This window comes from Poecilia latipinna, unplaced genomic scaffold (genome assembly GCF_001443285.1).
Source record: "Poecilia latipinna isolate Pla-1442-1.1 unplaced genomic scaffold, P_latipinna-1.0 Scaffold2937, whole genome shotgun sequence".
NCBI lineage: Eukaryota > Metazoa > Chordata > Actinopteri > Cyprinodontiformes > Poeciliidae > Poecilia > Poecilia latipinna.
The window spans coordinates 1,951-17,881 of NW_015115553.1; the positions used below are offsets into that span (position 1 = coordinate 1,951).

The following is a 15,931-nucleotide window of genomic DNA, read 5'->3' on the forward strand; positions in this document are numbered from 1 at the left end:
GAGGGTTGCTAGTGCCGATCTCCAGCTAACGTTCAGGGCGAGAGGCGGACAGGTCGCCAGTCTGCCGCAGGGCAGCACAGAGACACACAACCATGCACACACACACCTAGGGACAATTTGGAGAGGCCAATAACCTGACAGTCATGTTTTTGGTCTGTGGGAGGAAAACGGAGTACCCAGAGAAAACCCACACATGCACAGGGAGAACATGCAAACTTTGGGAATTGAACCCAGAACCTTCTTGCTGCAAGGCAGCAGCTCTACCAACTGTGCCACTGTGCAGCCTGGAAAAGCCAAACCAATCAAATTTAAATCTGGGCTTTAACTAGGCCACTTCAAATCCTTTTTTTTTTCAGCCAATCAATATCAGACCGTCTATTGTGCTTTGAGACAAAAGAGTTTCTGTCACTTGGATGATTTCTGTTACGTGGTTCGCATGTGTTGCAACTTATATTACTGATGGAAGTGCTTCTGCTTGGGTTTTCCAGGTTATTCATTCATAATGACGGTCTGAGTGTTTGCCACAGTGAAAATGTTCTTACTCTGGCAGGGCGCGCCTGATGATGCTGTGAACTTGTCTGTAAATGTCCAGTTTGGATAGACAGCTGCACTGGGTGTGGTTGGCCACGCTGATGGTTACAGGCTTGGTGCCCTGGGTGAGAGGCACTGTGATCTCGAAGAGCTGCAGAGAGAGCAACAAATGAGAGGAAGAACAAGAAAAACATCAAAAAAACACCACAAACACTGTGAAATACAGCAAGAAACTCATTTAATTTCTTACATTTAACACATTAGGCATAAAAAATGTTTTACATAAGATACAAATATTAAGTGTATAATATGGAAATCTGAAACAAACACATGCAACAGCCAAATTGTGCAAATGAGTCTGCAGTCAAGAAAGACTAACAGACATAGCAAACATAGTTTTAGCTGTCAGTCAGATGCAGAAGAAATTAAAACTCCTTCAGAAAGTTGGATAAATATAAAGTGTGTAAAATATGTTCCCAGTTAGTGTCTGAAATGTGGTGCAACTCCAAAGAGAAACTCCACAATAAAAGTGCAGTTGTTTTGTTGCATCACTTCCTAGAACACATTTTCCTTCCACTCAACTTTCTATGTGAACTCTGTAAGACCTTTAGTGGCTGTCATCACTATATATTTATATCACGTGTGTCAAACTCAAGGCCAGTGGGCCAAATCCGGCCTGTCATAGCTTTATGTGGCCCTCTAGATTCTAAACACTAAATAAATATTATGTTAACAATCAAATCAATGCAGTTTTTACCTGCTTACTGCCAAATTACATCAATCAGTCCCTCCAGTTTCTTGAGAATTATAGTGGAAATTCACACAAAATCAACAAATCCCCACATTTTTGTTCTAATAATTGGAAACTTATGGCAGATTTTTCTCAAAAACTGTCAAAACCTTTTTTACTTGTACTAAACAGCGGCCTCAGCCTTAAAACTCAATTTAGCCAGTTTTTTGTTATCATTTATCATGTCCATTGACCTGCAATTTTACATTATTTGTTTGAAAACGAGCAAGTAGAAGATTCAAGATCTTAAATTATTCCCACATTGAATGACGTTTACATCTCTCATTCTCATCCTTAAAAGTACAATTATTTATGGCTTTTTAATATTATCAACAGCATTTTTGGTCTTTGAAATACCCATACTATACAACATATTTCCCAATAAGCTCCTAAACTGGTTCATATTTTTACTTTTTTAAAACTCATAATTTAATCCATCACATAAATCTTCCCCACACACTGATAAACAAGAAGTTAAACATAAAACTAGTCAATAAATTACACTAAAAATGTAGATGTGAGATCATATTATTTAATCTGGAGAGTTTTCAACTGAAAGATTTTAAATGACATATGAACAGCTTATCAAAAAGAATCAGAATTTAGTCAAATTTTTCTGGTAAAAAAAGAGCAGAAAAGTAAAGTAAATTTGCCAAAACTAACAAACCTGTGAAAGCTTTTGTGTTTTATGTAACAGCTGACTCTGATTGACAAACCATTCAATAAATGTGGGAAACTCCTTCAAGTAGAGAATTGCAAACAATGATTACTTTGAGAAATTAACCGTGTTTTCATCTCACACATTGATGCATTACTTCATAGTTTTGATGTTTTTACTATTTCCAGAATGAAGAAAAAAGCGCTTTGGGAAGGCGTGTCCAAACTTTTGACGTTACCACATATACATCATATTCTTCCAAATCTCTTGTGAACTTCCTTTGATTGTGGCATTGTGTGCTGCTGGGTGGGACGTTTTACTGAGCTCCACACAGCTAAACAATTTTCTTTACACGATCTTTGGAGAGACACGGCTCTGGAGTTATTCAGCTCTCAACGTTCCCACTGAGCCCAGTCATCAGAAAACTTCAGCAGATTTCTGAATCCATGTTTCAACAAGTTCTGCTGGTGCAGACAGTTCCTCTCTGTTATTTCATTGTTATAAGTTAAATAAAATACATTTAATTTAACTTATAACATGTATAATGTCATCTGTAGCCATGTAAATGTCGTTTTTACTGCAAAAACGCAAAATCTTACCAAGTAATCAGATAAAACAACTTCGTTTAGTTCATTTGTCGAGAAAGTCCAGTTCATTTGGGGAGGTGTGAATGCACAATCAAACTCTGATGTGGATTAAAAAAAAAAAAAAACTAATTCTGGTCTGCCTAAAAACCCACGTCTCGGTTCGGCTGATGTGAACTCTGTTGAGGTTTTAGTGCAAATATGGACGAAAGTGAACCGGAGAACAAAAGTAGGAAGTGGATGACAGTGCAGGGCATTATGGGTAAAAACACCCAAAACAAACAAGTGAATCTAGTGCTTGCAGGAGTAATTCCTTCTGGTCTTCTGCCAAAGACATAAGAGAAATCCTACAACCTCCAGAGTCTGATGCCACTCCATTTTTATTTACATTTCATGAAGGAGAAAGATGCTCTCAGTGTCTTCTTCAGACGTGACAAGATAACCTTTTGGTAAATATATCATAATTAGTTTATTCCTAGCAACAAAAATAAGAACCGCCTTTGAAAACCCATAACTGGATTTTGTCAATTTTGATTATTGGGTGTGATTAAGTCTGTTTTTGAGCAAAAAGTTGCTGGAGATTTGTGGCCCTATTTACTATGACGCTGAAATGAAAGCAAATAAACAACAAAAAAACATGGCTAGTAAAATAAAAACCTAAAATTGTTTTATTTAAGATATAAAATTTGTAGTTGAAAATCTCATACAAAAGAAACAAAATGTCTCCGTCTGCATCAACTTCATTTAAACATTTCCTGTACTGCTTCCAGGGGCCGCACAAAATTACTCCGAGGGTTGCAAATGTCCCACGGTCCGCACTTTGGTCACCTCTGGTCTATTGAATATAGAATTGTGCATTACATTATACAGAGCATGTAGATAAATTACTACTGTGTTATTCAAGACCTTAACATTTTCCTGTAGAACAATATTTAAAAGCAACAGACGAGGCGGTTAGGCCTTTGAAGGCAACATGACCAACAACGACAAAACCAGAACACTTCGGATATGACATGAAAGTCCAGGAGATGAAATTACCCATTAAAAAAAAACAAAAAACAGCTGAACAGATGTTAAGCGAAAACCTTCTTGCACAGAGCCACAGGAGACGCAAAAACGGTTAAAGATACTTACAGTCAAACTGGAAATTACAGTTTGTATAATTCTATTGCTTTCTAAGTTCTTTCAAATTCAGCCAGCTGCTTCAAGCCAACGCCAAAGCAATCATCCAACTGAGTATTTCATTGTGACGAAACTAACCACAGAATGCTCTTAGCAGAAACTGTTATTTCACCCTTCACCTTGCCATATGTACATTTTAAGGCCAATTATTTTTAAGTCACATTAAAAAACTCATTAGGATTCAGCTGAACTCTATCTAGTCACGTGTGATTTGGATGAAGTACGACATCGCTCATATAAGTATCCAAACTTTAGCGACTTGTCTGAGCCCCATGCCAAAAAAAACAGTTTGGAAAGTACAAGAGAGGAGGAATGTCTTGTGAAACCTCAAAGATTGTGGCTCTGCACTCGCAGCCTTGTATCTGCTGCCAGAAGGAAAGCTGCTCAGTTTCGGCCTTGGACTTTTTTCCTTGCAACTTAACGGAAAGGTGGCTGTTTCTCAAAAAAAAAAAACCTTGAGATCTTCATTTCAACAACTGGAATATTATTCTAAACATGAATAACTTTATATTGTGCATCCTGTCAAAATAATGTGTGCATAGGGGGGCAAAATGTTGAAGTAGCACTAATAAAACTAAAAAGTAGCCGTCCAAGAAATTACTCAAGTAACAGTAAAAATGTAAGTATAGTAACTGATCAAATTATCATTTATTATCTAAAAATTATGTAATCAGGTTGACCAAAATATAAAATGAAGTCTTTTAAAGATGAAAAAGGCAATGATTCATATAAGTAACAAAAAAGTAACAATTAGGTAAAAGAAAATATAAAATTTATGAAACTTTAACAAAAACTGTAGATGTGTGTGTCTGATGAATTTTTGGTGAAAACATGTTTGTTTTTCATTCAGTGGGTAGAAAATCCTGAAATGTTACACAAGTAAAAGTAAAAATCCTTCAGAATAAAATTACACAAGTAAAGTAAAAAGTACAACGTAAGAAAAAATACTTCTAGAAGTAATTTCTTTCAAAAATGTTACTCAAGTAAATGTAATTGAGTAGCTAGTTACCACCTAACCCTGGTGGTGTGTAACATCACCAGAATCAGGATATACTCATTTTTATTTGAAATTATGAACAAGTACAACAAAATGGTGCACATGTATAAAACTGTAAAAGTCCACAGAAGGACATATGGAGCCATGAATTAAAACAAACTATAGAACATGGGCAGAACATTTGTGTGTGTTGCTGCACAGCAATGAAAAAAAAATCTGCACACTTTCAAACATGCTGCAGGAAATCTGATCACTGTGTTTTGTCCCCTGCGTTGCACACAGTGTTCAGGGTTCAGCATCTTTGCATAATGGCACGTTTGACAGCGTCTCTGTGAAGTGCAAAAAAGTCGATGACAACTTTACACACAGTCCGGCACGTACTGCCGGACTCAGACAATAGCAAATTCAACATGACAAAAGAAAGAGCCGCTTATTCAAGACATTCCAACCAGATGGAATTCGACTTTCAACATGATAAAAAGCATCTGCAGAAACGAACCACACATTAAGTTCGCCATCAATAACAGCTGAAATGGACAAACTATAGACTGGGAATGAAACCAGAAGTTTGCAGGTAAACCTTACAGAACATATTTTGTCATTTCGTCCTATTTTTTCTAAAGATGTAAAAGAGAGAGTCTGTCAGTATGTGTGCAAAATATGGCGCTTTTATCCTCCTAGTAGTTTATTATCCTTATCGAATTTGACACAAATGACTGTGATTAAACATAAAAGTCTCTAATAAATGAAGAAATGCATCATATTACTCTGTTGAGCATAGTGCATAGAGAAGAAACGGGCCGGATCAAGGTGGAATTGGGACCTTAAGTAGAATTTCCTATTAACACCATCACTCCCAGTAACTGTTTCGATTCAGAGTTGGTGTAATCTGCACTGTAAAAAAAAAAGAAAAGGTAAAATACCGGCAGCTGTGGTTGCCAGAATTTTACCATATTTTATAATATGGTAAAAAAAAATATTCACCTAATTTTTAAAAGGTAATTCAAACTCTAATTTGAGCGTTCATGGGAGATCCCTGATGGTTAAAGCAGCGAATTAGTTTGCTTATGCCTTGGGCTGGCTCTGGTAAAGTACGAGCAAAACACAGACGATTAAATTAAGAGATAGCGACATTCTTAAACTACTCTGGCTATTTCAACTTCCTCTGCTGATTGAATCTGCTCTAACAGTTCATATAACAAAGGAGCCATTCGCTTAAACTGCTACCGCCAGTTCATTCAATTACCACTTAGGAAATGACTAGCACAGCTGAGCTAAAACAATAAGCCATTACGCACCACTAGGGTCCCTTCATTATCAGCATCTATGTGGAAATGAACAATCCAGCTGAGAGGATTTACCTCATCTTAAGGCAGCGCTGTCAGTGCTGAGAGGTGAGATGTTTACACACAGAAGTAAGAACACAAGGAGGTGGAGCATGATGGGAAACTGGGCAGTAACATGTGTTTTCCAGGCCTATAGTGCTACTTTATAGCACAATCAACTATGTTACCTTCACTTGTTATAAAATGCTTTGTCTTTTAAATATGCCTCAAAAGAAATTTGACTTTTTAATTTAGGGCCTTGAAATTGGGCCTCTGTGTGGCATACCACACTAAATTGATAATACCTATGTCTCCAGCTTTCATTTTGTCAACTAAAATGTTTCACCGCGGCAGCATGGCTACAGATGGCACGCACAAAATTTCCAGTTGTAAACAATAACATGCACCATATCTATGGAGTTCTGCTGTGCTCTAAACCTTCAGCGAGGACAGTAAACTGTTCTATTAGTGAGTGTCTAATGTTTTAAAGTGAGTAATTTTGAGTTATTATAAAATAAATATTTCATAAGCTAGCTTAGCTTAGCTTGCAAGATGCTGAAAAGCTTTGTCATGGTAACAGGACAATAGCAAACCTGTCAACGGTGAAAAGTAGAACACGTCGTAAACCCCTTCTTTCAGTTTGACTGGTGTTCACGTAAACTGATTAAATGTTATTCATGTTTTGTAGGGAAAAGGGAAGAATGTTGTTAACTTACAGTTTTGCTGAGGTAACCGGTGGAGATATTTCTGCATTGTTTGTCCTCGGAGGGGCAGCATCCTCCACACCTATATACAGACACACACGGTGGCTTATAGAAGACGTTGGTGGGAGCCCCGAACTCCCTGCCCACATCAACACACACTTCTCTGGGCATGCATTGAGTTTTCCTCCACTCCAACTCTATACCTGCACACAAAAAAGTCAACTGTTTGCAACATTTCTTTTCTTATCTTTTATTTTTTTTGCTGCACAAAGTATTGATCCCAATCGTCATGTGTTCAGTATAACAAAGACTTGGATGCACGCTTGGTAAGATATTACATTTAAAATGTCACAGAGTCACACTCTATATTAATATTGCCCTTAATGCTCAACATTATGTATGTTTTAGAGGCTGGGATACTACACTGCTCAAAAAAATAAAGGGAACACTCAAATAACACATCTTAGATCTGAATGAATGAAATATTCTCATTGAATACTTTGTTCTGTACACAGTTGAATGTGCTGACAACAAAATCACACAAAAATCATCAATGGAAATCAAATTTATTAACCAATGGAGGCCTGGATTTGGAGCCACACATAAATTTTAAGTGAAATGTTCCCTTTATTTTTTTGAGCAGTATATTATGCTTCCTTGAACAGGTTAGGATAGATCTATGGGCTTTACAAAACATGTTCATTACATTGTTTGCACAAAATTATTTTAAGATTTTAGTCTGCCCAGTTTTGTTGTTCTGCCTTAGGGTGTCTTGTCACTTTAAATTCAAATAAGCTGCTGCTGGCCAGGCCCCTCAACTCAACATTTACACTCGCATGTGAAAATGGCTGCAAACAGACTCGCAATTATATAACCATACATCTTAGAAAAGCAGAAGTAAAGTCTCCTGCACAACCAACAGGAATACAGTAAGTTGTTTCAGGATGGTAAGTCAACAACAGAACACTTTTCCAGCAGCCATTGTACAGTGGTATAACCAGCTGACCAAACATGCTGGAGATACACTTGGGTTGCTAGGTAACAGCCCCGTGCCCATCGATTGTGACTTAACAATCGGAAAGTTTTTGAAACGGCTCATTTTCCAGATACCAAAAAAGACATTAACTTATTGCCAAAAAATGGCTGGGTGCTTTTAGAAGCAGCAGAGACCTGAATTGAAGTACAAAATTGTGCAAAATGCTAATTTAATCTGATCATTTCAAGTTTAAACTAAAAGACAAGCTGAGAGACATTAGGAAATTCTGACAAACATCAGTATTTTGTCTAGACCTGGATACTAACTGTGACCTAATACACTCTTAAACACGTTATTTACACATGGATGGGTTTTTTAGAAAATATATAACTAAAGATAATGCTTGCATAACAATTAACAATTTGTTTTCTGTGCTTATGAGTTTAAATACTCTAACAGAATTGTAGTGTTTGTGCCATTTTTCTGAGAATATAAACAACAGAAAACCATTTTGGTAACTCATTGTTAGTTTTTGGCTGAATCCATTTATTATGAAACAATTTTTGCACTTTTTAAATCATAATGACAATAGAAACTACTGACCCAACAGACCACTGACAGCTTCAAGTCTTTTGTGGTAGTTGTGGGTGAGAAATGTTATTTTCAACCCATAAAGCTGCCAATTCTTTCTGGCCAAAAGTCTCCAGTTCCTGTAAAGTCTTGGGATTTCCTGGATGAATTGCATGTTTGAGATCTCTCCAAAGTGGCTAAATGATCAACACGGCCCCCCCATTCAGTAACTTTAGTTTTCTTTTTTTCTTTTCTATAATCTATGACAGGTCGACTTTCGTTTTGGATCAGAGCCACATGCAGGACTTCTGAGCTACTTCTGAGCTGATGAGTATTTTCTCATAACCTTCTGGATAAATCTTCCCATCAATTTTAACCAAATGCCTTGCTTCTTTGTAGCTCACAAGAACACTCCTGGTGTAACGTAGCGTTGATAGTCGTGGCCATAAAGTTAACTTTGTTTCAGGGTTTTTTGGCTCTTTGGGTCAAGTAATGACTTTCGTATGGCTACTCGACCATGCAGCACATTTTTTCTTTATTCTGCATGTCGAAACAGTTCCACTACCAGTATGTTGGCTGAAGCCATTTGTAGGTTTTCCTTTGTATGCTGAACAATTTTCCAGACATTTGTTGCTTGGTTCAATCATTTTACACTTCCTAATGAGGATTTAAACACAGTTAGCCATTGTACAGTCCTGTTTATAAAGCTCGCCACCTTCTCCCAGAAATCCTTTGAAAATGATTACGCTTTTCCTGTGATTTTAAACCCAGCAAGGTCAAAAATCACAGGATGACTGGGTGAAACACACAGGAGCCAGACACTCCCTGACATTTTAAACACACACACACTAATTTCAGCAAACAGCTCAAAGTTACCTTTAGGAACATTTTGCATGCTTGTTTTTTTGTCATCAGGCCTAAACTTCCAGCTTATGTAAACTTTTGATGAGGTGCATTTGAGTAGTTTCTGATTTTCACCATGATTTAAAAGGAGCAAACATAATAGTATAATATTTAATGGCTTCATCCAAAGATTAGTCATGAGAAACAGAGCCATTTTCATATTATATTCTCTGAAAAAGGGCAAATTTAGAGGCAGTTTCTAAGGAAGGTAGCGTGTACTCTTTCCCAAGTCTAATTTTCTTCTGTTTCTGTTATTTCTAAGTCAAATTGTCAAGAAAAAGTTGCTTGATAAAATGGACTGTTTAAAAGTAAACATCTGAAACAAATCTGAGACGCTCCATATAAACACCTACAGCTGACCACCAGCCAATGGCAAATATCTACTTACAGGCATTGTTCCCAGATGGGAAACTTTAGTCCGATAGCAAATGTTCTTAAAAACAACATAGCACTGTGCGTGACAGAAATCCTCATTATGTAAAACTCCTGTTGGAAAAAAGGCTTTTTTTGCATGTAGGTGTAAAAGGGGAAACAAGAAGACACTTACTTTTAAGGACATCCAAGTTGAGGTAGGCAGCAGCATATGTTGGCTCCTGGGCTTCAGAAAGGGGCCGCAGCCGGTGAGTCTGTGGCCGCTGAGTGAATTTGGAAGCTGAGGATGCAGCGGCAGAAAGTTTGGATCTGCACTTCAGAGCAGCCCAATATGAAGGATAGATCAGACTCATCAGTTCATCTACACTGGAGGCTGAACGCAGCTTCTGCTCCATGTCCGGCTTCGGTAATGTGTCCTGTAATTAACAAGAAACACCTTCACTCAGAGAGGGACTCCAACGTCAAAATATACATGGCTCCGATGATTACTTCTGACAAATCTGTGAACAGTTTTACAAAGTCACAGATTGTAGTGGCTCTGTGAAAAATTATCTATACCCTGAACGCTGAACGTTTTTTTTTTACGTATTTGTTAAAACTGTCAGCATGTTGTGACAGTTTGTTCAGACAGATAATCTGTGAAAATCAATGTCTTGCACCTCGTCCTAAAGTTATTATATCCGCCTGAGAAATGCACCACTAACAACCAAAAACAACCAATCAGAGCCAGAAGGCGGGGCTTAGCGCTGTCAATCAAAGCGGCTAAATGTGCTAAAGATGTATAAACAAATTATTGTTACCCTTCTTTGAGAATTGTTTTGATTTCATGACGCATAAACGGTTTCAGATCAAGCCACAGCATTTCTGTCAGAATTAAGGTTAAACTTTGACTACGCTGCTCCAAAACTTTTATTCAGTTTTTTGGGGGGCATTCAAAGGTGGAGTTGGCCCTCAAACTTCATTTTGCAAGCTGGTGGCCAGATATTCTCAGATAGGAAACTTAATTAATGGTTCAATCAGGTGCTAAGTGTCAGACAGAATTGTCAAATATGTTTTACTGTCAGTATAATGTTGTTTTTTTTAATATTAGCTTAGTTTTATCACAGATGTAACAGGACCCAGGGCTTCAAAAATGTTTACACATCAGTCCACAGAATATTTCTGCAAAAGTCTTCAATTGTAGAGATAATCCAGATGTTTATTTTGGTAAATGTTGGATGAACAGCTTTTAATTCAGCAGTTGTTCTAGACTTGAAACTCTCTCATTGATGCTATTTTTTCCAAGTTTCTTTCTTGTTGCTGAATCATGAAAATCATGAACATTATTTATGTCATTACCTGATACAAATGGGTCTTGTAGTACATTAGAAGTTGTTCTGGGTTCTTGTGTGTTCTCTGGGATAAGTCACCTATGTGCACTTGGAGTTATTTTGGAAGGAAAACCACTGTTCCAGGTTTTCTCCATTCGTGAAGGATGGCTCTCATTGTGATTCACTGGAGCTTCACATCCCTACAAGTGTTTTTATAACACTTTCTGCACTGATAGACAGCAGAGTCTTTGGTTCTAACCTGTTCTTTAATGTCTTTACATCAGGACATGTGTTGAATTTTAATGGAGCAGCACCAGTTGGCACCAATCCCATCTTCCCTAAGAAAAGTAATGCCACAAAACTGTAAGTTCTGGAGTAATGGCCCCTCCTGTGGGGTAGGTAGCTGGGTTCGGTGCAGCACATCTCTATGCGTCTTCAGCTTGGAGACTGCTACTTTTCTGCTTCACTGCGACCTCCCTCTGGGTTGAACACATGGCCATCCTGTGGGGGGTCTCTGGTGAAGCCAGATGCAGTCTTGATTTAATAAAATCAGTCACAAAACTAGCACATCATCTCCACATGTGACTAGCTTCTCCATATGGTCTGCCTGAAATGCTACGACATGCCAGGTGGTGCGACAAACAAACAACTGTTTGATTAATGTAATTAGGACTGAAACGATTAATCTGTGCTGATGATTAATTGTGATTAATCGACTATTAAAATAATCGTCAACTAATTTAGTAATTGATTAATTGTTAAATGGAGCATACAGACTCAGAAATGGAAATTTACTGAAAGAACAACAGTCAGAGCAGTAATTAAACCAAAATGGTACAAAAAATACATATTTTCCATTTAAGATAAAAGTAGACCTTTGTAAATATGTTGCATGAAAAACTGTATAAAAATGTCTTGTTAAGCCTTTTGCTATACAATTATTAATCAGTTAATCTAAAAAATAGTCACCAGATCAGCTCTATACTGTATTGATGTTAAGTCAAGTAGAAAGAGATGATTTTAACATATTGACATAAGAAGTATTTTTTTAGCTGCAGATGATCAAGAATTCACTAAAAGAACTGCTATGTTATTGCATTTTAGGTAGATTATGTCGAATTAAAACATTTATTTTATATATAAAATAATCAAAACCTCTTTATGCCATGAGTTAGTCATTATGAAAATGTTTAAGTATTAGTCAAACCTATAAGTCAAACCTATAACTGCATAATGTGGCAACAAAATGAAAAATGGAGGTATTTCTTGGTATTTCTTTGTGCAGTCACATTATTTTTGCTCTAATAAAGTTCTAGCTATTTTTCCATGTTTATGTTTAACACTTTAAACACCTTACAGAGAGTGAATAGGCCTAAAACAAACCTTAAGCTTTATTACAGGCCTTAGCAATTAAAATATAATGAAAACTATAATAATGTCCATCAAAAACTGAGAGAGAACCCATTGTTGTTGTTTTTTTCTCAGTGCTTGCAATGAAGGATCTTTATCTGGTGATTCTGCTGCCAGTCGGACATGATGTTACATTAAAAACTCTTGATTTATTTCTAATTAATAGGTTTAGTCAGGAATCAAAGCAGAACTTCAGGCAGCTGCAGTTTAACAAATTCATGACTAGTCTGCGTGACTGTTATCTCATTTCCTGACTTTTATTGCAGTTACTCGTATGCTATTGTACTATTAATGATAATGATCAATTCAACATTCACACAAACAGAAACAATACTTTTGCTGCAACCAAGGCCATATCAAACACAAGCATACACACACATGCCTTTGTATTAAAGGTGTTTCAAACAGACACTCAAGCAAACACTCAATTTCCCACTTGTAATGTTTCCTTTTGGAAGAATGTGTTTATTTACGAGTCTCCACATATTTACACACACACACCGACTGTCCTTCAGCATGGGAAAAAGCCGTCTCTCTGGATTTGTGAACCAAACAATTGAGAGCCTTTAAATGAGACTGTCACCTGACAGATTCTGCTTCCTGCCCTGAAACGCCAACAGGCAGCAGAGACTCAATTGCATTATGTCACAGCACTCACTATATTCATCTTTCCCCGTTTCCTAGATTTTTATAGAGCTAAGGGTTTTAAAATAGTTTTGAAATAAAGGAACCGCTAAGATAGCTAAACAAGATGAAGCGCATTTTGATTGTTGCTAAAATAAATAAATCTATGAGTGTTTTTAACTTATTTTATTAAGTTTTCCTATTTTAATCTGCTCACTAAGGGTGAAAAGAATTTGAATTGAATGTTACCAAGAGAAAAAGTAGAACTGCATATTTTCTAAGTGTACTACCATATTACCAAACATACTTACTCATGTTTACTCATACTTACTCATATGCAATACACCACTTGTTTGGTTACTATGACTCTGAAAAGGAGTATGAAGAAGGTTAATTTATTTAATCATACACCTTTTCCATTCTGTAGTTCATTACATGAATAATCTTACCATTACCCATTTCCCTTCTGAATCACAAATAGTTCCTAAGCCAGATGTAAATAATAAAAACACAGCTACCTATACATACATACGTACATACATACGTACCTACGTATTTTAACAATATTATAAATAAAAAAAATATTTGTTCTTTGAATGTATTTTGCTTTGTCAACAAGTTGTTTCTCCAGTTATTGTTCTGTTCTGCTGTTCTTGACGGTTGGTGGTTACCATAGCAACCAGTAACTTACAGCTCCTCCTCCTTTTTCCGTTGCTGTCTTTAACTGTGGTGCGCATTAGAATCAGCTCTGTGTTTTCTTTACAAGTATTATGTTTTAACATATGTTTTAGACAAACTGAATAATATACAGCGTTTCATGAATAATTTTGCTATGTTTTAATGTTGTCCATTTTAGCTATGTTTAATTTTACAAATGTTAACTCCTGCTAACTGCTCATTGGGAGCTATTGTTTTATAGTTTGTATTTACAGTTACGTTATGTATTTCATAAAATGTGCGCATAACCGAGAGCAACAAAAACTTCATACCTCTTCGTAGGCAGCCCAGCGCCGACGAGAGTGGCGCATCACTGACGTCATAACAGACGTCAGTGCTCTTAAAGTGACAGTACAAGTATTAGTGTTTAACAAAATACATTATAGAAAACTTAAAATATGACAAAAATTAGGATTCTTCAGTGTTAATCAGGATTTGGTGAATTTCAAACATTATAATAAAAAATAAAAGCAGATTTTCTGAGGTTGTTACACAAGCAAAAGGGGGAAATATGCAAATAGCAGAATAAACAAACAAAAAAAAAAAACTGCATTTATAAGTTCAATTGACGATCCGAAATATGCCAGTTTGACAGAAAAGGCAAGACAGAAGAAATCTGAGATGGAGCTGCTGCTGAAACAATAGCTTTTTCTAGAACATCCAATATGAAAGATGTTATTAAATAAACTTTTTAAATCCTAAAAACAAAGCTGAAGCATAGAAATCATTGTCTTATATCTGCTAAAAAGTTCAGGGTCTAATTGTCTGGGAAAAGAGTAAAGATACAATTTCAAAGGTAAGGAGGGAGGTTTTAAATCATATCTTCTGTTTGTTGTATCTGATTACATTACATTGACATTTTTTACTGAAAGTACAGAGAAATATGAGGCGCAAGGTCAAACTGATGCAGACAAAAGTCAAATGTTTTTCTGAAACGCCTGAACGTTTCATCATTTGTTTATAGAAAGCCTTCTGAAGTGGTGTCACAAATCCTGAAGGTGTTTATGGATCACAGGAACATAACTCTGTACACACACAAAAATTAAATGAAAAAAGAAATCACCCAGCAGGCTCCTTCTCTGCAGGATTGACAGCTAACACAAACAGCCAAGTAGCTGGATTTTCCAAAAACGAGGCAGAGCCAACAAAACACTGATGAGGAGCTGAACCCTAAAGAACAGATGGTAAAACACTCAGACACGCAGCCGATGTGGAAAAGCCCTGTCAGATACGCAAACACAAAGAACATCAAAGAAATACGCTTCTTAAGCCACTATATAAAAAATGTTTTATGTGCTGCTCACAGCTGACAGCTATTTTATAAGACAGTTTGAACACGAACATAGTTTGTACCTCAGATGATGTGGTTACTGGCATTTCAGCCCAGCTAATAAAGAAATATAATATAATATAATATAATATATAATATAATATAATATAATATAGAAAAGAAGTTAAAAATGAACATAGTTTGAACCTCAGATGATGTGGTTACTGGCATTTCAGCCAAACTAATTAACTTATATAATGTAATTTAATACAATATAATATAATATAATTAGATTATTCTATAATATACTATTACATTCAATGAAAAAAATAGCATAATTATTTTATAATACTATTATATTATAACTATACTGTATTATAATATAAAATAAATATTAGTATTGGACATAATTTTATTACAATAAGCTAATAGTCACATAATAACAGATTATGTTAATATAATATGTATTATTATATAATACAAAATATATTTAATAACTTTTTTATAATAAGCTAATAAAGTTATGTAATATAGATTACATAATATTATATATACTGTAATTATATAACTTTATTGGTTTTGTTGAAATGACCGCAAACTATGTTCATGCTTAACTGTTTTTCCTATATTATATTATATTATATTATATTATATTATCCATTTAAATTATCCAATGTAATGGATAGCTTTACATTAGATAGATTATAGTTGGTTGAACTATTGCATTTAACACAAAGATAGAAAAAAAAGAAAACATCCTTTTGTTGTCATATTTTTAAAGAAAAAACACATCGCAAGCCATTTGCATAGTTGAAACGTGATCATGCGTTTCAAGTCGAAAATCAAATTGTTCTGAGTAACACAAACTGATCAACAACATAAGGCAGCTTTGAAAAAGAATGTTTTCTGCACCAGATCATCTGTCTTTAACTGAACTCGATTCAGAAACGTGACTGCATAAACTGGAGAAACAAATTAAACAGACTCCAAAGTTATTTCAGGGCAACA

General features: G+C 35.8%; 1 protein-coding gene across 1 annotated transcript in view; it reads right to left on the bottom strand.

Annotated features, from left to right (window-relative positions):
• Window positions 1-510: 510 nt before the first annotated feature.
• The window catches only part of LOC106939650 (vascular endothelial growth factor C-like), a 34,326-nt gene continuing 18,905 nt past the window's right edge, over window positions 511-15,931 (bottom strand). Inside the window, exons 2-4 of the mRNA XM_015022118.1 lie at window positions 9,768-10,008; window positions 6,784-6,974; window positions 511-682 (exon numbers count right to left, since the gene is read on the bottom strand). Coding sequence (XP_014877604.1) covers window positions 539-682; window positions 6,784-6,974; window positions 9,768-10,008 — 576 coding nt within the window. The 3' untranslated portion in view covers window positions 511-538. The remainder of the gene's footprint in view (window positions 683-6,783; window positions 6,975-9,767; window positions 10,009-15,931) is intronic.